General features: G+C 46.5%; 1 protein-coding gene across 2 annotated transcripts; it reads left to right on the top strand.

Annotated features, from left to right (window-relative positions):
• Positions 1–19,345, top strand: jph1a (junctophilin 1a). 2 transcript variants are annotated; one of them, XM_052054211.1, is made up of 7 exons: positions 1–191; positions 391–844; positions 2,535–3,303; positions 11,616–11,734; positions 15,432–16,072; positions 16,698–16,794; positions 17,076–19,345. In XM_052054211.1, exons 2-6 carry the CDS (start codon positions 466–468, stop codon positions 16,776–16,778), a joined length of 1,989 nt encoding a protein of 662 aa, XP_051910171.1. In that variant the 5' UTR covers positions 1–191; positions 391–465; the 3' UTR covers positions 16,779–16,794; positions 17,076–19,345. The 2 variants fall into 2 exon arrangements, with proteins under 2 accessions (XP_051910171.1, XP_051910170.1); XM_052054210.1 differs by having other exon boundaries at positions 4–191; positions 15,324–16,072.
• The last annotated feature ends 4,911 nt before the right edge of the window (positions 19,346–24,256 follow it).

Genomic DNA, 24,256 nt, shown 5'->3' with positions numbered 1-24,256 from the left:
GGAGGGAGTGTGATGCATCAGAGATGGCAGAGGAGGAGTGGGCGGGATCTTTGCGGTGACGTCGCGTGTGATTGGCCGAGTGACCCTGTCCAGCAGGGGTATCTCTCTCTCCTCCCTCCCTCCCTCGGTGGCCAGTGGGCGAGAGTGGGGAGACCAGCCACACTCAACGAACAAGCCGGTGCGCGGATCCGGTAAATGACGCCCACCATTCATACCTCCACACTTCCGAAGCTTATTTAACAGACGTCGTTATATATATATTTTATATATATATATAAAATATCACGTGAGCACGCAAGAGGGAGGCTCACCCACTCGCCATCATCCTCCACCTCCTCCCCATCATATCATCTTCATCACCACTCTCTCTACCGTTTTCTCCTCCACCAGTCATCCTCTCCCGTTGGTCCTGGACGCCCCTGCCTCGGTCGTGCCGTTCCCCCCCACCCCCAGCTTTGCATCTGAATGACGGGCGGAAGGTTCGACTTCGACGACGGCGGCACATACTGCGGGGGTTGGGAGGATGGCAAAGCCCACGGACACGGCATCTGCACCGGACCCAAGGGCCAGGGCGAGTACGCGGGCTCTTGGTCGCACGGCTTCGAGATAGTCGGCGTGTACACCTGGCCCAGTGGCAACACCTACAAGGGCTACTGGTCCCAGGGCAAGAGGCATGGCCTGGGCGTGGAGAATAAAGGCAAGTGGATCTACCGCGGGGAGTGGAGCCACGGCTTCAAGGGGCGCTACGGCGTACGGCAGAGCCACAACACGCCCGCGAGATACGACGGCACCTGGAGCAACGGGCTCCAAGATGGATATGGCATCGAAACCTATGGCGATGGAGGTGAGGCAACGTGTTGCGCGAACGAGCGCCCAGGGTGAATCCGGAGATGATTGCGCATTGCACTTGAACGCGTGCACGTTACGGGAAGTGGGCACCGCTTGGAAACATTCGCAATGCCCACACTTGGGACTATTTTACCTCGCGGCGGCTGCTTCAGTTTTTTTTAAAGTCATCCCAGGGCTATTTCTGAAAAAAAAATAATAATAATAATGCAAAATATCCATCCATCCATTTTCTCGAGAGCTTGCATAAGGTTTTAAGGAGAGCAAGAGCCTACCCCAAACTGGGGGCAAGGCAAACTTGAGACAAATAAACACAACTAGTGCCCTGCGTGGTCACACCCTCCCCCATGACAATGGTCATCATTTTTTTACTAGATTTTTTTTTTAAGCAGCGATTGAAGTTAAACTTTCCTATATATTTTTTTTCACTAATTCCCAATCTGCCCTGATTTGTTCTTTGGCACATATGGTTTTCATCATAATAACTTTTTGAAAAAGTTTACCTATTTATGAATTAATGGTTACATTTAGCAACTGGTGGATTATTTTTTTTTAACCAAAGCATCATAACAATGAATTTCAACTCATCTTAAAAACTGAATTTGCAACAGAGGAAAAAGAAAAGGACGTGTTTTAATTATATTTATTAGAGAACGTCATCTCTTTTAAACATGTGTCACAGTGGAACTGTTTTCCCAGTCCCTAGAATGAAGAACAGCGTGGTCCTTGAGGACGAAAAAAAACATGGAACTTTCTTTGTTGATGGTCCAACCTAATCGAATGACTGCCATTTAAGATTAGACAGAAAAGAGGCTTCTTTCATCCGCGCTTTTGGTATGATATGGATAGTCTCACTTCAAGACGTCCAAGCAATCATCACTAAGCTCTTTCATACGACAACCAGCGCGTTGACTTGTGAGCATCCACATCACAATCTGCGGCCATATGTTGCTGAATGATGCTGCCCACATGGCGGCGATAGTTCTGGGAGGGGCGGGGTCATTTGGGGGAAGTCAGCTGATCCGAGAGGATAAAGAGAACATCTGGCTTGTCTGACCCGGCAGCATCCCGATCACTTGAATCTGCAGGGTCACCCAATTGAACTTCAGCGCAGCGCCAGCCTTTTAATCTCACGGCTGTTTATCCATCTAAATTGCAGTCCCGACCAATAGATCGGTTTCTCCTCTGAAAGTGAACATTGTGGATTATTGCATTGCATGCTCTGGTTCTTGGTTTGTACTACGACGCCGCAGAGGAGCCGCTCGTAGCCCATTGGGCGTTCGGCAGCACCAAACGGGTTTAATGAAGCGTTCCTCTCATTGTGTGACTCATAGCCCGTCCCTGCGGTCAGAGACAAACAGGTAGCGGTGAATGTGCCCACTGTCAGTGGGGGAGTTACCGGCTGCCTGAAAATAGGCTCAGAGCTCAGTGATTCACATCCAACCACTTTGTTTGAGGCGAAAGCTCAAGGAAACATTCCGGTTGATCTTCGCATATGTGATGAGTCTTAGAAATAACAGTGCGCAATTGCCGGCCACCACGTTAAATATGGCCGCCCAGCATAAAAATAAATCGAGATTTTTCGGTGTGGCATTTTATGCAGCGTTTGTCTATGTTTCTGAAATTCAGGGGAACCGCGGTCACGCTGCGTTGCGTAATTGACACACGATGTCTGTCCCCGTCCTCAGGCACCTATCAAGGCCAGTGGATGGGCGGCATGCGCCACGGCTACGGCGTGCGCCAGAGCGTCCCTTACGGGATGGCGACCGTTATCCGCTCGCCTTTACGTACGTCCATGGCTTCCCTGCGCTCCGAGCAGAGCAACGGCACCGTGCTGCAGGAGCTCTCCACCCCGGCAGACACCCCCACGGGCAACCGCGGGGGCTTCGTGCTCAACTTCCACTCGGACAGCGAGGTGGTGACGGGCAAGAAGAAGGGCCTCTTCCGCCGGGGTTCCCTCTTCGGGAGCCTGCGGCAGTTACGCAAGTCCGACTCGCGGACCTCCATCTCCAGCAAGCGCAGCTCGGCGCGCAGCGACGCCGCAATGAGCCGCATCAGCTCCAGCGACGCCAACTCCACCATATCCATCGGCGACGGCGAGCTGCAAGACGAGGACCTTCTCTTGGAGGACCACGTGGACGCCACCACCACCGAGACCTACATGGGCGAATGGAAGAACGACAAGCGCAACGGATTTGGCGTTTCGGAGAGATCCAACGGGATGAAGTACGAGGGCGAGTGGCTGAACAACAAGCGCCATGGTTACGGCTGCACGGTTTTCCCAGATGGCACCAAAGAAGAAGGGAAGTACAAAAATAATGTGCTGGTGCGTGGAATAAGGAAGCAGCTGATTCCTCTGAAGAACCCCAAAACTAAAGAGAAGGTGGATCGGGCGGTCGAGGGGGCGCAGAGGGCGGCGGCCATCGCCAGGAGTAAAGTGGAAATAGCAGCTTCCAGGTAGAGCCTTCTTTTTTTTTTATTCTTTACGCTACTTTGCCTTTTCCTCGGCCATCCACGTACGAGTCCCGAAGCCCGTTATGTCGGCCTGCACAAAGGCTGTCAACACTTTTGACCCATATCCATCAACGGCTTTTGTGTAACCACACTCATCATCTCCTGCGAGAGGTTCTGTTTCTATTCTCTACCCATATTTTTCATTCCCGCTGCGTATGAACTGCGTGCTCGTATCCACAACTGCGCCAACGGCGTCTCGTGTGCCCGACGACGCGAGCCGCACCCCCTGCTAAGTGTTGCTCTGATGTGGCACATGGGCTTTAACAGGTGGATGAGACGTGACCTTTTCATTTTAAAAAAAAAAGGCGTCTCACCCCCGCAAGGACACAGTTCAATGTACATAGAGAGCATCGCTTTGACATCCGCTGCCGTCACAACATTGAGTTGTTAGCTTGGGGGGGCTCAGTGTATACAAGCTGTGGAAAGGTCAAATGTATTGTTTTGCTGCTGGCTTTTTATTGGTTGTTAGTATCTATTATTCTTTCTAGAGCCCTGGCACATTTGCTGAGGAAGAACCCATCCCGATTTTGGTGTTTATCGAATGTTGTGTTTCCACCTTGACGGCGCTGCAACTCCCCAAATTTGAAACATCGTCGACTTTGCCAATTTGTAGTCTCAGTTGAGCTTGGACTGGGAGACTCCCTTTTGAAAGTTGAGCGAGATTTGCTCCCGTTTACCAGACGTGCTTTTAGACCACGCGCGCCGTGCCTCCGGAAGTACAGCAATGTACGTGTCGATCGGTCGTGTTGCTAAGCAACGGAGGGGAACCCCGCGCTATACATTTTCTATGCAGCCTTCCTGTGATGAAGGGAGTTTTTTTTTTTTTCAACGTATCGGTTATAGAAAAAAATACTTCTTTAATGTTAAAAATAAATAAAAAGCTGCATGGTGCCGCAGCCTCAGCCATTCTTTTTGACTAGAATTCCACTTTGGCGAGTTCAGGGAGACATTATTCTGCAGATTTCAAGGATATAAGATGAGGGTTACATAAGGCGGATTTAACGTGCTTAACACCAAACCTTCCACATACTGTTTTCCAAACGGCTCAGACTTCTGATATGATGTGTTGAGTGTAAGCATCTGACTAAACACAAATAAATGCTGTGCATTGGAATAAGGGTGTAAGGCAGAAGGAGACGCATGACCTGATGCGTGGCGCCATCACAGCCGCAGTAGCAAGCCTTGGATTTGATGCGAAGTGCTTATGGCAGCGAGCAAGCCGGAGCTCCCTTTGTAGTCTAGTGAGATCGTGAGTAATCAAATTACTCCGCATGTGCAGCTGCAAAGCTCAATACGAGCTTTTCTTTTGTTTTGATTTACAACGTTGTTGTTTTAGTGCCGCTCATTTGAGAGGATGCTCGTATGAAAAAAAGAACGAAAGAAAGACAGCCAGTGACAGACTGCGATGCTGTAAGCAGGTTACATAAGACTCATTATGCGCTGCATGGCAGAGGATGCACCCATATTGATTCATTTCTGGTCATGTGACCCTGTGACTGTCAGCAGTGATTGTGGGCGGGGGTCATGGGAATGCAGCCGGACCACGGATCAATTGTCTTCTCGGGAAATATCACGGCTAAAAGGAGGGCAGGTGGAGCCTTTGCCGAGAACGTCTGTCTCTCAGCAGTGGGTTCGAGCTTTCAATCTTGGCCCGCAACCTTGTGTGTGGGTTTAGAATGTCCACCCTGTACATGGGTGGATATTTTATTTAATTTAATTTAATTTAATTTAATTTAATTTTATTTTATTTTATTTTATTTTATTTTATTTTATTTTATTTTATTTTATTTTATTTTATTTTATTTTTATTTATTTATTTATTTATTTATTTTTAGGGTTGGACAATTTTGATAAGTAATCACATATTAAGCTGGAAATAAAATCCCAAATTAAATATATCAATATTTGGAAAACGGTGTATAAAAAATAAAACAAAACATTACATTCTGGGAAGCAGCCTACAGTCCAAACTTTTTGTCAAATTGCAGCGATGCATGTTTCACCATCGAGTGCCGTAGGATCACAGTCGCAAAAGAAAGACTTTAGTCACATTAATAATTGACATTGCAAATAAAAAAAAGTAAAACATGAATTAATGGATGAGCTTGTTTATGCAACAGGCAAATGGACGATAATTCTCATTTTGTTATACAAGTGAAAAAAAAAAGCTTCCCGGTGTACTGGAACGTGTGAACTATGGGAGGCAAATGTGCTGCTCAAATAACCGTTTTAACGTACTGTGTCAAGTCTGTTTCCAATCTGACACACACACACACGCATATACACACACGCATACACACACACACACTCCCGCACACACACAGAGCCTTGCAGCGTGTGTCAGCACAGTGTGTACTGACTAAATAAGGCAAGGCATCAGTTGACTTATCAGCACCAGCCAGGAATATATACACCACTGATATAGCAGGCCGCCATCTCCCTCTTGCTGTCATCTCTCCCAAATGCGACGTGTGTTAAGTACGTGTGTAAGTTTCAGCAAATATTCTGGAGCTTGAATAGAAAACAATGTCGCTCTTCTTCTATATTTAACCATGCAAGCTAAACGGCCGCAATCAGATTCCATCAAAACACCCAATTTCTCAACTTTTTTTTTTTTAGCCTTCCAATATGTTGCAACAGAATTTACTGCCAGTCAGTTACAATCCATGAAAGCTTCATTCCAGGAAGACTGCTGGGCTCGTTGGAAAGTGACAATGATGGGATTAGGTTTCGCCAACATGCCATTAAACTGAGCGGCTGCCGCCGGTGATCGTTCATAGGATAGTTATTAGGGAATACTGGGGGTGACTCAACCAGCCGCACGGGAGGATAATTAAAGAGGAGTCATGTGGAGTCGTTATAAACTCTTGCATAATATTCCCTTGAAATTCCCCACCAGGCTCTTTCTTCTCCATTTTTTTTTTACCAGTTTTGATTAACTGCTTCCTTCCTCTTTTCTCCGCCACGCACGAGGCAGGATGTGATGTTTTCCTATCAAGCTGAACCGCTCACGATTGAAGGGAAGTGAAGAAATGACCCTGCCAATTATTTGAAGGTGGCAGGTCGATTTCCATCCAGCCACTCTGATTGGCCGGCTCGGGCGCCGTGTCTCCAGATGTTGCTGGATTGGATTATGGCGTTATCGCTTCTATGGCTGCTTGACGGCATTGCTTTTTTTCAACCTCCCTCCGTGTTGCACGCGGCCCCTCTCGTAATCACGCACGCAGGCAGATTGTGATCCGTGTGCGCACGCCTGCGCATGCTGCGACCATGATTAAAACGTACCTTAAACTGAAGCGGTTGCCTGGCAATGTGACCTTTACTCTTCCGAGCCTTGTGGCTTAACAAGGTGCGCCGCAGTGGAGTGGCACTTGTTCAAATAAAGAGGATCAATGCATGTGTGTTGCCGCGGCGGGGGGCACAACTGGAGACATGCGCTCGGTTGTTACGTGGGTTTTGCTCATTTGCAAATTCATTAATACGCACCAGATGCCCGGTTGGCGCGCTTGCTCAAGTGTTGGTGCTGCCGGTCGCCATGGATATCCCATCACTGCTGTCGTTGTTGCTCACCAAACGCCATTTGTCGATTTGGTTTGTAAGTAGCAGAGTTGAGAGGAGTCTTTTTTTCAAATGCTGCTCATCCCCGAGCGGGCGTATAATCAAGATGGCAAATGAATCAACCGTGACATTGCTTATAATAACCCGATGTGAAGACGGCTAGTTGCCTGACCGGCACAGAGTGTTTGCTATCATATCATGACATCATTTAAATGGTTATTTTCTTGTCAAATGGGGGCGGAATCCAGTTTGTTGTGTCGGTCTTGGCTGAAAAGGTTCATTCAAGTTAAAAGCATTCAAACTACTCGAGTGAATTGCGTCCGGCACGGGCTCTCTCCGATTTTTCATTCCATCCACCCGCTTGTTTGCACGGTTCACCCCTTTCCTCTGGCAGTCGGCACTTTCCCCTTGTGTGGTGTCGATCGCCGCATCAGCTGTGCTCATTTTTCACCAGCCGTGTTGACGCAAAAAGCAACGTGATTCTGTGCAGCTAGCCCGAGTCCCTCCCCTCACCAAAAAGCAGAGGGATCATCCCCAGCCGGGAGATACGGTGTCGCCTTCTCAACAACGCCCGCCAAGATCGGGCGCATGTTTGCGAGCCTCCGACATGTGCCAGTGCGCCGCGCAAATCCATGCGCGTCACACTTGATTTGAGAGCAGTGACATGCGCAGACATCTTTCGTGAGTGGACAAACCCCATCGACAATCATTCATCTGATAGTTGTGGAGTGCATTGTATTTGGTGTAAATTTGAAGGTTAATAGTAAAATTAGGAAGTTGTTCCCGGTAGCTAGATTGTCATACCGGTATTTTGTACAAAGAACAAGAAAAAAAAAGGTCAAGGTAAAATGTTCACGGCTTGTTCGATTTCACGTCAAGTATGATCTCTCTTTATTTAAAGTGATGTTACCTTATCGCTTCGGAACAGCAATCGTCCCCCACCCCCACCCCACCATTTCATTTTACGCCAGTGATCAGCCCATGTGTCCCCCTGGTCATGTGGGACCTTATCACAAGAATACATTAGGAATCGTTTCGGGCGCTGCTTTTGGCTAATCTCTAACAGCATTAGTTGCGCTTTGGTAATCCTGAATTAGCATGAATAAAAAAAAAAAGAGATTGCATCTGTGGCATATCCTTCAAACTAAAGATTTTCTTTCTCCATGTGTCCCATATGCAGCAAGGAGTTAAAGGGACAACAACGTTTTTAAAACTTATATCCAGCTTTCGTTTGTGTCAAGAATAAATCACATTTTCTTTCAACGTTATGAGCAACAGTGTGCTGTGTTTTTTGTCCCGAAAGTGCATATTGAACAGTTTGTCAGTACTACTAAGATCATTTCACGGTTTTTCATGACACTGGAGCTTCTCAAGTCGTGTCTGTCCCTGAAATCTGAGCTCACGGTCTACTGAAAGCGATGGATTGTTGTATTTCTTGATTATCTGAGGGGGATGAAAGAGATTGATGGAAGCAAATGAAAGATTTTCAAGAGCCGATGTTTATCCCCGGTCCGGGTCAGGACTCGTCTTCTGGCTTATTATACATTGGACCAGTCAGCATTGTGCTGACCATTCTGTAAAGAGGGGCGATATGTGCCCAAAGAAAATGAGATGGGAGAGGGGGAGGAGGGGCTTCGGGGTGTAGAACCGTGTCAGCATGTGTGTGAGAGAGCATCTTTACCTCAACCGCAGTCCAGTTGATGAGTGAGGGACTGAAACTTAATGACATGCACACTCATTGGGGCCACTTAAATATTTATGGAGGAACGCTCCGAGCACGGACTGAAATGGAAGCGGCGAGTAAATTTAGAAATGCTCGGTGCGCTCGTGTGGGAACTTGTGTTCGTGCCTCGTGCGTGCGTGTGTGTGTGCCTCACATTGAAACGCTGCGCCTTAGTTTGCTCGGAACCCACACCGGCGCACAACCGCAGGGTGCAAGGTGCCTGCGGGGCTCGAAAGACGACGTGAACAGGTGCCGCGTTATATGCGCAGGAGCAAACGGTGTCCTCTGAATTCCAAGTGTACGTGTCATTTTGAATCCGTGCTTGACGGTACAGCCTTAAATGTAGTTGGTAACATAATCCAGGGACTGTCATTTTAAATGAAAGTAACATGTTTACTTTTAGTGACTCTTGAATGACTCCAATACCACGTGTTGAAAAATGTGTAACTGTAACCAGTGGCTGTGTCATGCAGCGATATTGTCAGCACTTAAATCCATGAAAACTCGTGTGGCCTAAACTCGAAGTCTGTTCGAGTATTGAGATGAACCTGTACGAGGCAGTAGTTTGCAAAAGGGCAATGGGTGATGGCGTCATTTTTTATCTGGAGACTCGCCCGCCTGAATTTTGAAAGTGTCGCACTGGCCCTAAATGATGAATTTGTTTATTCCAAAACATCCGTCGCGGGATACGAAGCCTCGCCAGGGATACAACGAACCAACGTCACCGTTTCGACTCCCCAAGCGTTCATGTTTTCTCACCTTCCGAGTCACTCCGCTCCACTGTGACTCCCATCTTTCTCCGCCTGTCACCTCCCACCCGCACACATCCCGTCTGGGAAACAGTCTCCGTCGCTTCCGGGACTTGCTAATATGCGCTACCTAACGGGAGCTGTTACAGTCCCGTATGGATGTATCACAGCCATGCTCTGTAAATTCTTTCATGCCTGCTCATTACACAGGCGCACATTTCGCACATTTCAGAAATAGTCAGACACGTGTCCCTGGGCTTACACGTTTTAGTTGCGTCGTAACCGTAGACATGTCTTCATAGTCACATGTAGCCGCCCCATGAGAGTTGACGACATTTAGTCCTTTGATTGAGTCTGTTGTGCATGTATTACAGAGCAGTGATTCAATGGTGTAATTTTAACACATGAACTAACTGGCATTCGTTGAATTTTTGCGCCATTTCCCGTTTTTGTTTTCATTGGCCCATGTGGCAGTTGTGACTAAAGTCCAAGAAGTCTGCCTGGCAACAAGTGGCCAAGCGGATTGCGTTGGCCTATTGATGTTCCACTCGATCTAGTCTAAGTGGTTGTTTCCCCTCCGGTCTTTCATTAAAAAAATAAAAATAAAAATTAACGGTTTTCCCAGTGTATAGCATTGCTTCGACAAATAAAGTCCTGCGCGTTAAAAGGACTGGTCACACAGACAATTCTTTGTGAATTTATTTTTACATTTTCATCTGCAGCTGGTCAGTGGCAAGCTTCTCGGGAGACCACGCAGTCTGGCTGTAAATGCAGCCCGGGTGTCCTCTGTCTACGGGGTCATGCACCAACTTAGTTCTGCGGAGGAAACCGAGCCACCGGCATATGGCTCCTCATGCATTTTAATAAAGTGCTGCTCAAAAACAGGACATCCCTCAGCGTAGCGAGCCTTTGGGGTCACTCTGACCGAAAGACGGGGAGAGGGAAGGCGAAGTGTGTGGGAATTAAATGACATGTTATATCGGTGTTGTTATTTATAGTTAAATAGTTGATGAGAGTCGCGGATGGTGTTGTGGTTCACTCGCCTGACTTGCGTGCGGGCAGCGTGGGATCGCTTCCCACTCAGTGACGGTGTGGATGTTGGGTGTGAATGGTTGTTCGTCTCTATATGCGTCCTGCGACTGACTGGCGACCAGTTCAGGGTCTAGCCCAAAGTCAACTGGCTTTCGGTCCTGTAAGCCCCGCAATCATATTGAGAATAAGCGGTGTTGAATGGAGAGACTACTGTATGAACAGTAAAGACAACGCAGAAAGGTCAAAGTTGAGGTTGCAACCCAAAGTCTTTCAACGTGAGCTCAATGTGTGCTGCCCCCACTAGCAAAAACAAATTCCGTTGGTGGAGTTGTGTTAACGTTACCATATATTGACTGCTCACACTAGGCTTCCCCTTGATCTTCCCCTATTTTGGCAGTTTTGAGCGTGGCCATAGCGCAGTAGACACAAGCCAGATTTATGTGATGCTTTTAGCTAGAGGATTTGCTACCTCTCTTGACTGTTGGCATTAGCATGCGTGTCGATTTTTTTATTTTTTTTCCCTCTTTGCATCCATGCCCACTGTAGACCATTTAGGAATTTGTCACATGTGTCGTACACGTTGCCACGGACTGGATTACCGCTCACTCCATTTAGGAAAAAAATAAAATAATAATCTGGCTTTGGATGTGTGATTCAAGCACGAGGGGGGGTTGTGTTAGCATCCCCAAAAAAGATACGGGTCAAAGACGAGTTCAAATGAAATGAAGAAGCCAAATGGAGAAGCATTGTTTTATTTTAGTTTTTCATTGGACTACGCCGAAATGAAATGAGGCTTTGCTGCAATGTGAAGCAGTCAGCATACAGCTTGTATAACGGTGTTCATTTACCGTCCCCTCAAAATAACTCACTCAACACACAGCCGTCGGCGTCTAAACCGCTGGCAACAAAAACGAGGGCTCCCCTCTTCATGAGAATGTCCAAATCGGGGCCAGTTAGCTTGTGTCCTTGCTCGTCGTCATATAACCTGCCCCTATTACGAGTCATCATGTGTGAATGGGAATCACGGTGTTTTAACATTCGTGTCGCCTCACTCACATACATGCTCTCATACTGCATCACCGGACGTTCAATGCGGCAAAGACGTTTCCGGTGCCCGTTGCTCTTCATTAAGTGTGACGGGTGTACAGTACTGTATGTCATATTAAACGGCCAATGTTCTGTTTTCTATCTAGGACGGCCCATGCCAGGACTAAGAGCGAGGCCGCAGACCAAGCCGCCATCTCTGCAGTGCAAGATGCCGAAATCGCCAGAGCGGTTGCTCGGGAGCTTGCACCAAACTTCTATCAACCAGGTGAACGTTGACGGCCTCCCCAAAACAGTCTAGTATTATGCATGTACAGTTCCAAATGAGGGCGGCCCAGTAGTCCAGTGGTTAGCACGTCGGCTTCACAGTGCAGAGGTGCCGGGTTCGATTCCAGCTCCGGCCTCCCTGTGTGGAGTTTGCATGTTCTCCCCGGGCCTGCGTGGGTTTTCTCCGGGTGCTCCGGTTTCCTCCCACATTCCAAAAACATGCGTGGCAGGCTGATTGAACACTCTAAATTGTCCCTAGGTGTGATTGTGAGTGCGAATGGTTGTTCGTTTCTGTGTGCCCTGCGATTGGCTGGCAACCGATCCAGGGTGTCCCCCGCCTACTGCCCGATGACAGCTGGGATAGGCTCCAGCACCCCCCGCGACCCTCGTGAGGATCAAGCGGCTCAGAAGATGAATGAATGAGTTCCAAATGATTTCAAAATATTTCTCCCAAAAAAGTTTTCGTGTTGGTTTTAAAGTCTTTCTGTCGGTTCTGACTCTTTGTAACGGGAGCATAAAAGGGTCACTTCTGTGTTCCGGCACTGAAATGGCAGATGAAAAGTAATGAGGAGGGTTACAAATGTGCCACAACGTACGGCTGTGTTTGTGCCAAAGACAAAGCTGAATTCTGCCTGTGAGCCTTGTCTGCGCTCTCTCGGGCTTGTTCCGAGCAGCTTAGGTCTAAAGTCATCGAACCTGCCAAAAATAAATGTAAAAAAAAAAAGTCTTTCAGCACCCGTAGGTATATTAATTTCATCATCTATTTCATATTGCGGCCCTGTGTAGCGAGCCTCGGAATAATTGTACATGAAAGAAAACAAACCCATTCATTACACCAGCTGTGTGTGATGTCCGCTGTGTAGCAACGAGGCGTGTCCCCCTCCCTCGCTCAGACCGTGCAGTATATTTAGGCCTTTGAGCCGCATGACCTTGGGCTTTTGCCAGAAGGCGCCACAAAATAGTGAGTGACCAACACATTGACAATGGGACTCATTTGAACGTGTCCCCTCCACTAAGCCGCGGCGATGCTGCGCTCCGGCCGCAAACGCCGTGGAGCCATTTGTCGTGTTGTGGAAACCGGCGGTCATGCCGCGGCGGCACAGGCATCCCGCACATTTCCACAAGTGTGTGCAGAGGGTGTCCTTGTCTTTCCAGTGAGATCATGAATGAGAGAGCGGGCCAACGTCCTCATCAAAGTGCGCGGGGCACGGCGACATCACAGAGTCCCGCAACCAAGAATGCTCTTGCGGCTTGCTGTTGGGTCCCTTTGCCCTTTGGCTGCATGTTTGAGTGCAAACACACGCCCCTATTTCTTTTTATGCTTATATGACAACCACCTCAAAAGAGGGGGAACGCACACGCTGGCCAAGCAAATAAAAGCCAGCCAATATTCACTCTTCCTTCTTCAGTGGTGGTGTCATTGTCCGTTGATGTTACATCACAAGGAGCTTTTATATCATCGACGAAGCATTCAAAAGGAACCCGCCCACACTAACGGTGTAAATATGAAGCGTCTGCTTGAATATATTCGGTGAACTAAAATGATTCAACCGAGGCTTAATAATCCAAATGACACACCTCCTACATTTATCGGAATTGTTTCATTAAAATGAACGCATTGTGCTTTGTGCTCATCATAAAAGCACTTTTGTTTTTTTTTTTAATGTCTTCGCATGGATTTGACTAAATTTTGGCAAAGTCGTGCCATTGTGGTCATGTCACGCAACTGTACATCGACTTCTTTACATTAGTTGTCGTTTTTAGCTACCTTGGGGTGGAAATGTTCTCACTTTTCCTCAGTCGCTCAGCTTTTCATGCTCAATCCTCCCGGGTAGCAACCAGGGCTGTAAACCCCTTGTTGTTTGTAATTGACATATCAGACTCATCGCAGATTATCACCCACATTGGGAGTGTCCACTTCAAACGGGAAAAATAGGGTCACGGCGAACAGAACCCTGACCTTTACGATTGATTCACACGCAGCACCCTGGAGGGGAGCGTTGAGGGTGAGGGTGAGGGTGGGCGTGGGCCCCCGTGATGACGTTAACTGGGCTATATTGGTTGCCAACGTGGGTTTGCCGCCGTCTGATGGAGACATAACTGGCATCTTTGCCCGCTCTCCCCGCCCCTCCCTCTGCATGGCCGACGCGGCGCAGCTGTCCCTTCCCTCAGCCTGGTCACCAGAGGCGGGGGGCCGAGGGATCACGCTCCACCTTGTTTGACCCAGTGAAGGTACACTCAAGCGCAATCAGGCGGCGTCATAAAAGCTGGAAGCTGATACGAGCAGTTGCGACTTATGAGTCCGGGAGCAGGTGTCGTCGCACCTCGACGTTGACTTTTGAGGATACTACATGTGCACAAAAGTACTGCTTTGCGTTCAAAGGAAATTCAAATTGAAAGAAGATCATGAGAATGCCCCTTTCTTGGCAATCCGCAGTTATATTGAATGACACAGCATCGGTTCGTCTCATTGTTAGTGAGCTGGAGACAATCCCGGCCAACTTTGGGTGAGTGGCCGGAAGGGCAAGGCCCCGGACTGGTTATTAATAAATCCCAGACCATCAAACTACCACTGACACTCACAATGACACCTAGGGGCAATTAGAGTGGTTCACCGACCTCACATAATGCCCCCCCCCACATCTTCGTCATGCTGACCTTGGTAAATTTACAGTGCATGACAGTTCCAATTGCACGTCTCTCCAAACTGCATTCCAGTTCATTTCCAATGTATTTGATGGCATTAAAAAGTCAACTTCTTCAATGATAAGTTCAATTCTACTGCGGACCTCCTGGCGATGGTTCCATTAGCGGTAGAGCTCGAGAGAAAAAAAAAATGGAATCTATTGACCCGATTTTGTCCACATCCAATCGTCAGTTGAAGACTATTTTGATCAAAGGGGCAACATGCAAACGACAAGTCTGCTCTCACAGTCGAGCATCAACGCAGCACAGTACAAGGTGACAAATTGAGTCAGATTTTTCACACATGCAGGTGGACATTTACATTTGGTTTCTGAGTTTATTCGAGGACACAATGAACATTCCAAACAAGTAGCCTGCTCTGCGTTTGTGTAAAGGAGAGCATCTGCCTGACAAGTGGATAAGTCAACGGCTTATAAGACATTCCAGTTTTATTTGAAAGCAACAATGCCGTTCCTGCAGTTTACCGTTAAAACCTCACACGAGGCAGGAGGAGTTAGATAAGAGGCCGCTGCTCTCTCAGTATGAGTTCTTGGATGCTGGATAACATTTTTTTTTTAAATAGAACTGGCCTCTGTTCAAGATCTGGTTATCTCCCAAGCCATCAGTGAGCTGTTCCGATTTTATGTTTTATTTTTTCTCTCCTTATTGGTGTTGCTCCGTCGTATATTTGAGCTTGCCAATGTGTGTGTGGGGTGGGGGGGCATATATCTTCTGGATTTTTGTGAGCATTTATAGACACGCAGATTGATAAAACCATAATGAATTTGCTCTACTTTGTGAGAAAATTAGGCTTACAATATGAAGACGTGCGATTTGCAAAAGTCTATATATTATGATTCTGTCGATGTCAATGTTCCACTCAATCCCCTTTGTCACTTGTGCAGGGCCCGACTACGTAAAACAGCAGTTTAAAGAGCCTGTAGCGATTAAGGAGCTCCCCGTTGTGAAGAAAGACGACTCACCACGCGATTCTCCCCATTTTTACCGCAAAGGTACCACCCCTCCTCATTCCCCGTTGAATAGTCCCGTGGGCTCGCCTCCACACTCGCCTCACTCCAACAAGAAGAAAGGCCATCTTGCCAACAGCAACAGCCGAAAAACCGGCCAAGAGGAGCAGCCTTCCCGTAAAATAAGCAAGGAGGAGAAGTCGGCGCATAAAAACAGCAAAGATGACCGTTCGAGCAGGAAGCCAAACAAAGAGGAGAGAACGTCCGTCCCCGATGGCCCCAAAGCCGCTCATATGCACATCGAGGCACCCCCGAAACCCGCGAAACTTCAACAGCCGAGCCCTCCGCCCGATTCCCCCGCACGTGCCCCTTCCGTCCCGGTCAACGGCCAGCTCCACACGGAGTACCACAGTTACTACGTCAAAGCGCCCGTAAAGGGCCCTCCGCCGCCCGACCCAGAGGAGGACCCGGAGCAAGAGCCTAGTGCGCAGACCCTGGCACGCATGCCACCACAGCCCAGGTCTATTGGTACCCCGACCCCGACGACGACCCCGACCCCGAAGTCGGCCTCCACACGGGACGGCAAGGGCGAACCCAAACTCAGGAAGCAAGATTCCCTCAAGCCAAAGAGCCTCGCAGACACAAAGAAAGCCAGTACGGAGATTGCAGAAAGCACGGCGGAAACAGTGAGTCTTCCTGTTTTTACACCGATCTTGCAGTCGATCGATTTTTTTGTACATCATATCAATGACCGTGGTGCAATCGGGGCCCTTTTTCATTCTCACTGCTGGTTTTGGTGTGACTTCCTTCAAATACGGGACTTCCTGTGACGTCCAAATTTAGCATTTATACAGCCTTATGAACGTGCCTGGCATATAATTTCTCCTTGGCCAATGGGGGCTGTTATTCCGGAGCTTTATGACCTCTGCCTAGAAACAGCTGACCATACAAACATGGGGTGCGAGCAGGAATCATGTTTAACACGAGGGATTACCAAGTGCTGTACTGTAGCTTTTTCTGGTACGTCGTCCTCTCGCCCCCAAGTGATCGGTGCGCCACATTTTGTTGTGTCGAAATATAACGGCTCGAGATGACGCACTGATCTACTGAACACGAGCCATATCCGTTTTTGAACACGCAGACGTTTTCTGCCGTCAGGAAAAGTGACAGCGCTCAAGTGATGTTGAGACACTGCCGCAAAATTGGCTGGGCTCCGCTGTCTTCACTTCACCGCTCGCACGGCGGCTAAGGGGTCGTATTTTCGGGGTAGTTCACATCATTTACCGTATTTCATTTCCCGTTGTTTTGCAGGGTCCTAACGCCATCCTGGTCGCGATGGTAATGCTGTTGAATATCGGCCTTGCAATTATATTTGTCCATTTTCTGACATGATAGTGCTCATTCTTAGGTAAGTATGTTTTGACGCAATGTACAGGTGAAACCTCCAAAGCTCTCCGAAGGTTTAACAACATTACGAAATTATGGCAAGGATGATTTCATGCTCCTGTCAAGTACTTCCGCACTTGACTCCACTCACGGGGAATAAACAAAAACATTCTCCATCAATTTTGAAGTCAACTTCCTTCAAGGAATGTTTGTGTTTGACTTTGGAGGTTGCACGGTCTGAATTTGATCAATCCGGGTTGTCAAATGTCGATTGCGAATGAAACAAAAAGTTTGTGTTTCTAGCGAAAAGACGGCAAGCTGTGCAGTTGCATCGCCGGCCTTGGGAGAAAAAAAATGGCGCCGACGAGTCACGGTGGCAGCCGCAGGTGTTTGGTTTACAGCATGACACCGCAGAGAACCAAGAGGAAGGCGTCACGAGCGCCGACCTGTCACAGGCCCCCGCGTGGACCACCCCTGCCAATTAGCACTACTTTGGGCTTCTGGAAAAATCTGAGGTGAAATGTTGTGTCTATTGAGTTATACTAAACCAATCAAACATAGTGGAAGTCATTTCAACCCGCTGGCGCTGAGGCGAGCGGCGGCCCCTGCAGCCCGACGAGGCGGCGGCCTGACGGACTTTGCTGCTGAGAGAATGCGGAGCTGCACTTTTAGATGACGGGAGCAAACAGCTGCCTTTCTATTTTGCCATCGCCGGGAGGCCACGATGGCGGGGCGGGAGTGAGGTGCGGAACAGTTGCAGTAGGAGCACGAGGGGCGTTTTTCGGAGGGGGGGGGGGGGCGAGGGGCTTCCCGCCGCTTCATCCAACGGCAAGCTGGCGGCCCGGGCCTGTTGCTAAGAAGTCAGTGCTAGCACGGTCACTCGCCAGTCTTACTGTTTTCAAAGCTCTTCATGTTTATCCAGCTCCTTCCAGCACTGCTCAGAACAAGCCCCCGTTGCATGGTACTGTTTTTGACATTTTCTTTTTATTATATTGTGTTTGTTCTTTGTTGTTGTTGGGATGGTGGTAACACTTTTATTTTGCAATTCACACACTGATTGCGCAATTTTTGGGGGGGGGGCGGGGTTAAATGCAAGTGCAATATGTTCTTTTATTTTGAAGCGCTTGGAGTATATTTTGCTAAAAAGTCAATTATAACATTATGATTTAAGTATAATTTATCGCTGGAGTGGGCCATTACACCGTTCAAAAGAGCATTTGAGTTGGCCTGGATTTCAGATTATTTGTATTTTTTTAAACTCTTAAGAAAAAGCCCAATAACATTGAATTTTAAATTCATAATAATAAGAATTAAAAATAAAACATTGATTCTGTTTGTTATATATGTTAATAGACTTCAGAGCACTGAAATGGCCCCAATGAAACGGGATAAATGTTACAGTACCTACCCTTGATGTTGATTGACAGCTAGCAAAGGAAGTTTATTGACGCGGGCTGTCGAGAGTGGTGTTGACAAAGGTCTTATTGTTATTTATTGAAATCCGAATCAAATGTTTGAATATGTATTGCGACACCTGCCTCCACGACACCACTGGGCTTGAATTCCGTCCGGGTTCTCTCCACTGGTAACCATTATTTTACTCTCGGATGCAATGGCTGCTGCGGCAGCGACCGAAACGCTACTTGGGGAGGACGGGGAAGTGGGAATTATTCTGTTTGACTCTTAGAGGGAATGTGGCGGCCCTGGGCGGGGGAAATGAGAATGATGCCTTTAAAAGTCTTTAACAGTACTACTGTTTACCTTATTCAAAGATGAGGATGTTGAGAGCACTGGCTACTGGTGACTGTTGTCATCTGCTGAGTCGTGCTTTTTAATGAGTCAACTTTCCTCGCAGGAACTGCCTATCATCTCCTTTGCAGCTAAGGCTTTGACTTAAAAAAAACGACAAAAAAAAGGTTATTTATATGGTTTACTATCATGACTAAAGATGAAATGTTTGTTTGTGTCTGTTCACACTTGTAATTCATAAGATAAGGGCATTTGATTAAATTCCCTTCATCCACTTCTTGCGAAATTAATGGCAAATTGATTATTTTGGATTTTCTAAATGTATTTTATATTAGTTAGATTCTTGATCTCAAGATACGTATTATGCAATTTTTCACAATTTGAAATCGCTCCCAGGTGTCTTAATAAAAGGTCACAGTACACAAAGGATCACAAAACACAGCGCACTCCACAACTAGCTTTGAAACTTTCATTTCAATCCCTCGGTTTTTTTTAGGGCTGATCTGTCTCAGCATTTGTCAGCATGGCAACCGGGGGCGGAGCTACAGGCATGTGACAAAGCAAGCAGCCAAGCAAGAGATGTTCACCACTGACCAATTTAACCATAACGGCTGGTCGGTTTGGCTCATCTGGGCTTGCACTGCAGCTCTGCTTACCTTTTAGCTCTGTCATGATCGTACTTCCGTGAAGTCTGGCTTCCGGATTCCAGGCGTCGCTTGACAATGGTGACTCCGGGGCAGATGTGGTGTAAAATGAGTGGACGTGTCAAGTCATAATTTGTCAAAATTCAGCATGGCTTGCTCACAGTCGTGTTATCGAAACCAGACAGACAACCACATTTCATTTTCATTTCACATTTGATAAGTGGGCTGGCACTGTAGAGATTCAACTGTTTTTATGAAATCGACGCAAAGTCAATTCAGCATCATCTGACCCCTTGAAAAACTCAAGCGGACCTTCATGTCCTTTTTGAGGCAGCAAACCAGCTGAGACTGAATTAAAGTTGGCTCTGTTGCAGCCACGTGATGATAACCAGTCAGGAATTACATAAGTCAGACGCTCCCCGTACGCCTATTAACAATCGGCGCCACACTGAAGAATCCTTCCCGATCAATTGATCGATTATTATGCCCATCTCTTGTCATTATAAAAAAGGCTACAATATCAATTTGTGTGTGTTCCCATTTGTTGTCTTCAGAACCATGAAGAGGCAAGTTTTGGGTTAATGTGGGAGTCTGTTTTTGGAACCTTTTTTTTTAGTGCAACATTGCATCTTGGAGACATTTATATATAGACAATCCATACTATTTCTAAGGATTTTTACAGAGCACAATACAGAATCTGGTATGGGTAATAGGTATTTTTCTAACAATTTGCACACCTGTATTTTGACAGTGGCTATAACTTGTTTGTAATTGGTAACGTAATGCACATATTCTAATGTTTGACAGTGAGATGACATAAAAATGAAGACATTTCTAACTCTATGTATCATTTGAGGACGCGAAAGGCGAATAGGTGTTTCCTTATGAGTATTTTTGGAAAATGTTGGAGACTTTTGAGACCTCAAGGCTCATGATTTGTGCAAAGTCTATGGAGAAGAATTTATGTGTATAACAATAAAAATGTTATGCCTTGGTAAATGTTTTTTTTGTCTGATATTTTATCTTTCATTGTGACTGTGAAAGTGAAATTGCAATACTGTATGTACATACAGTATATACTGCATATATACACATAGATCAGATAGATTACATCATAATACCTATTATGCATAATACAAAGTATGTCATTCATTCATTCATTCATCTTCCAAGTCGCTTGATCCTCACTAGGGTCGCGGGGGGTGCTGGAGCCTATTCCAGCTGTCTTCGGGCAGTAGGCGGGGGACACCCTGAATCGGTTGCCAGCCAATCGCAGGGCACACAGAAACGAACAACCATTCGCACTCACACTCACACCTAGGGACAATTTAGCGTGTTCAATCAGCCTGCCACGCATGTTTTTGGAATGTGGGAGGAAACCGGAGCACCCGGAGAAATCCCACGCAGGCCCGGGGAGAACATGCAAACTCCACACAGGGAGGCCGGAGCTGGAATCGAACCCGGTACCTCTGCACTGTGAAGCCGACGTGCTAACCACTGGACTACCGGGACGCCCCTACAAAGTATGTACTTGTCTTAATTAGAAAAAACATGCAGATCAGTTTTACTTAAAAAAAATAATTGTACTGTAGTTATTTTCATAGTAAAAATGTACAAGTATAAAAAGAAAATGGAATATATGTCATTGGAAAATAGTGCTAATACATTTTTGTGCTGCAGTAGTACACCGTTATCTACTCTAGCTATCTAAATTGGATTTTTCATAACCACATTCTGTTTTTGATTGGCTAGAAGAGGTCACAAGGTTTGATTGTCTTGCAGTAAGGTGTGAGGCATCCATTTTAACTCGTTACCAACTCTGGTTCCTTTCCAAGTTTCCACTCAAGGTTTGTGAAAACCAGCACGAAAATGCCTTGCAACTGTTTCAAACATGTTGGATTCCATTCCAGTGTTCACTTGTGGGTCTCTCCTGTGTTGATAATGTGCGTGTACCCTCCGAGCAATGAAAACCCTCCCAGTGACCTTCCCATAATGAGGTCCCAAGAGAAGAAGCTGAAGCTTGTAATCAAAGTGTCTTTGTCAGGCTGTTGCATTGGCGGTGCGGGAACAGGCAGGTGCCTCCGTTTCTCACTCTTTTCCATTGCTGATTTGCGTGCTGTTTCATCTGCCGCCCTCTTTTGCACGTGATTCAATTGTATTCACGCTGCCTTTTTTTTTTCTTGCAGTCATTCCCTGAACTACTTGCTGGCAACACATTGACATAAAAAGTTGTCGCGTCATAAATTTTGGTCGACGAGATAACCGTAAACTGATAAGACTGTGTTCCCCCTCTTGAGAGTGTAAAACACAAATGCGACGCCCAGCTCGTCAGTAATGGTATTTAATATCGCTGTTGCTATTCTCATATGTGCGTGCAGGGCGCCCGCCAAGATTTAAGTGCACTCAGTGTACGAATATAAACTATGTGGGTCTTTAGTGTCATCAAAGAGGCCATTTAACACATTCCAATGACAGCTCATGTCACGGAGGGCAATCATCTATTTGTATTAGGCCAAGGCAGCATTTCTTGCCATTATCAATGATGTTGATTATTTTTAATATGAGGCTTTCAATAATGTAGTTTCTATTGTGCATGCAGGAAGTAATTGCAGCGCTTCACTTTTTCTACACTTTGTTGTTGACCCCCACCCAAGGTCAAGGGCGCACTGGAGAATTTTTTTGATCCAGAATGTCTGTCTTTCCCTCAATCTTAACCAGTCACCCACTTCTTGCGGTTAAAAAATACCCCTCCATGATGCTCCCACCACCTTGCTTCACCTTAGAGATGGTATTCATGTCGAGGAGTCTTATCTTTGCCCCCCCCCAGCCCCCCAAATACTGTAAAAGCCTCACCGTGAAGAAACTTGCTTCTAAAACTGGACTGAGTCTCCTCAGCACCCTGGCATTTTTTTTTTCCTTTTCTAAACTTGTGCTAAGCCATCAGTGTGAACGAGATCCAATTTCCGTGCCTTGCATAGCTAGTTTAGCTTAGCTTAGCTGTTAAATTTACATAGGCAAAGCTCGGTTATAAAACCCTAAGCCCACTAAAGGAATCTTGTTACCACACCTGATCTGGGGGAAGTCCAAATTATTTTAAAAAACACACCAATTTGTTTTAAATATTTAACTTATGTGGCAAAGATTTCACAATAGTACTGAATGATTCCTTATAGTAAATGAAGCTGTAAACTTTGCTTTGGACTGGCGCTAATAATGCAAGGCAGTTGTCACATCTGCTTATGTGTCATTTATGCCATACTAAACTGTCAATAAACAGATAGATAGAGAACATTCAAATGGCTTCAGACTCAGAAAGTGATGGGGAAGGAGCCTCCAATTCATTGTGACAGGCCTTTGCCTCTTTTAACTGAAGAAATGCACACAGACGTCCTCCCCCATCCATTCCCACATCAGCACTAGACATTCTGACCTGGTTTACAATGCACAAGGACCTGCAAAGAACTCATTGTAGCATTCATATTTGAGCCTAGAATGTAGTATGTGCTGACCTTTGACTCATTCTCTCGTGGTGTAATGAATAAAAGATCAATAAAAATAAATACAGCAAATTTAACTATATAATTAGAGTAAAGATGCCTCACCCGACTTGTATATGCACTCAGAGTACACATAATTACATACATTTACCTGTCATCACATTTTAATCAGGATATTGTATAGAGCCATTTTTAAAACATTCATCTAACTCTAATCACGGAGTCCTGAAAAGAAAGTGTGTTCATGGCGTCAACGGCAGGGAGATCTCTTGCCTTGGCATGACAAAAGATGGTGTATATTCGGCTTGCGAGTGCATGTGTAAACTGGTGTGTTGGTGTGTCAAGGAAGCTTCCCGAAAATAGAGCATCGAGCAGCTGCAGTGGGGCGGGGTCATATCAGAGAGACATGAAAGAGGCCTCCGCCACCCGCCTGCCCTGATCAGAAGCACTAATGGTGTAATGGGGTAGACTGGAAGGTCACTGATTGCTTTCAATTGTGTGTGTGTGTGTGTGTGTGTGTGTGTGTGTGTGTGTGTGTGTGTGTGCGTGTGTGTGTGTGTGTGTGTGTGTGTGTGTGTGTGTGTGTGTGTGTGTGTGTGTGTGTGTGTGTGTGTGTGTGTGTGTGTGTGTGTGTATGTGCTCCAAAAGAACTTTCTGGAACACAGTGAAAGCCAGGCCTTACTATATAACAAATACCAGGTCAGTGGCGTCACTTCTGCAGTATCCTTTATTTATTTTTAATTATCATTGCTTTATTTTTGCTCCACTAAGACACACCACGCCCGCTCTATGGACGATTGTAAGTGTTGTAGCTCCCGGTTGCCTCACATTTCACCAGTCATAATTTTTTCGGGCATGCAGCAACACCAATCAGTGTCACATTCTGAACCTAACCATGATTATCAACCCACTCTCAACTGTCTGATCTATGATCACATGAGCATCAAATATCAAAAATGTGTAGCTTTGCACTGCCAAGCATTAGGGTGTTCCCACATCACACCTAAAAGTTTGGCATCAATGGAAGAAGTGGCTGTTTTGGAAGGGGAAAAAATGGATGACAGTACAATGTGCACGCTTCTAACTCACACATTCTATCTTGAATGTAGATTTATGATCCCGCAAAATGTCACTGTCACATTCACTGAGCACCTGCTCTCTCCCATCACAGCCAGAGACCGTGGGGGGTTTGGGGGCGAGGGGGTGGGGGGGGGGGGGGGGTCAGGGGTTGATTCTGCTACACATACGACCCCTCCAGGATAAAAATTGCAATTTCAATTAGCATCTGAAATATGAATATTTCAATAGTGTAAAACGGGCCCCATCTGTATGGGGAGAAATGTGTCAAAAATATTCACACAAATATATCGTGATTTTCACGCCTTGTTGTATGTGCGTTTGTGGTTACGTGGGCGTGCACTTTTAGTTTTGAGACAAACGTCATGCAGTTTGAGGACAGTACTGTACTCACACGGCAGCTCAAAACAGTCACGCGTTGAAAGGCCATCCCTCCCCCATCCGCTAGGAGGCAGCGTTGCTGTCTTCATAGAACAGGTACAGGATAAATAGAAGTAGAAGAAATGCCGTCTGTGAC

Source organism: Hippocampus zosterae, chromosome 20 (genome assembly GCF_025434085.1).
Source record: "Hippocampus zosterae strain Florida chromosome 20, ASM2543408v3, whole genome shotgun sequence".
Taxonomy (NCBI): Eukaryota; Metazoa; Chordata; class Actinopteri; order Syngnathiformes; family Syngnathidae; genus Hippocampus; species Hippocampus zosterae.
Note: the sequence above shows the minus strand (reverse complement) of the source record. Positions and strands in the feature narration are given on the sequence as shown.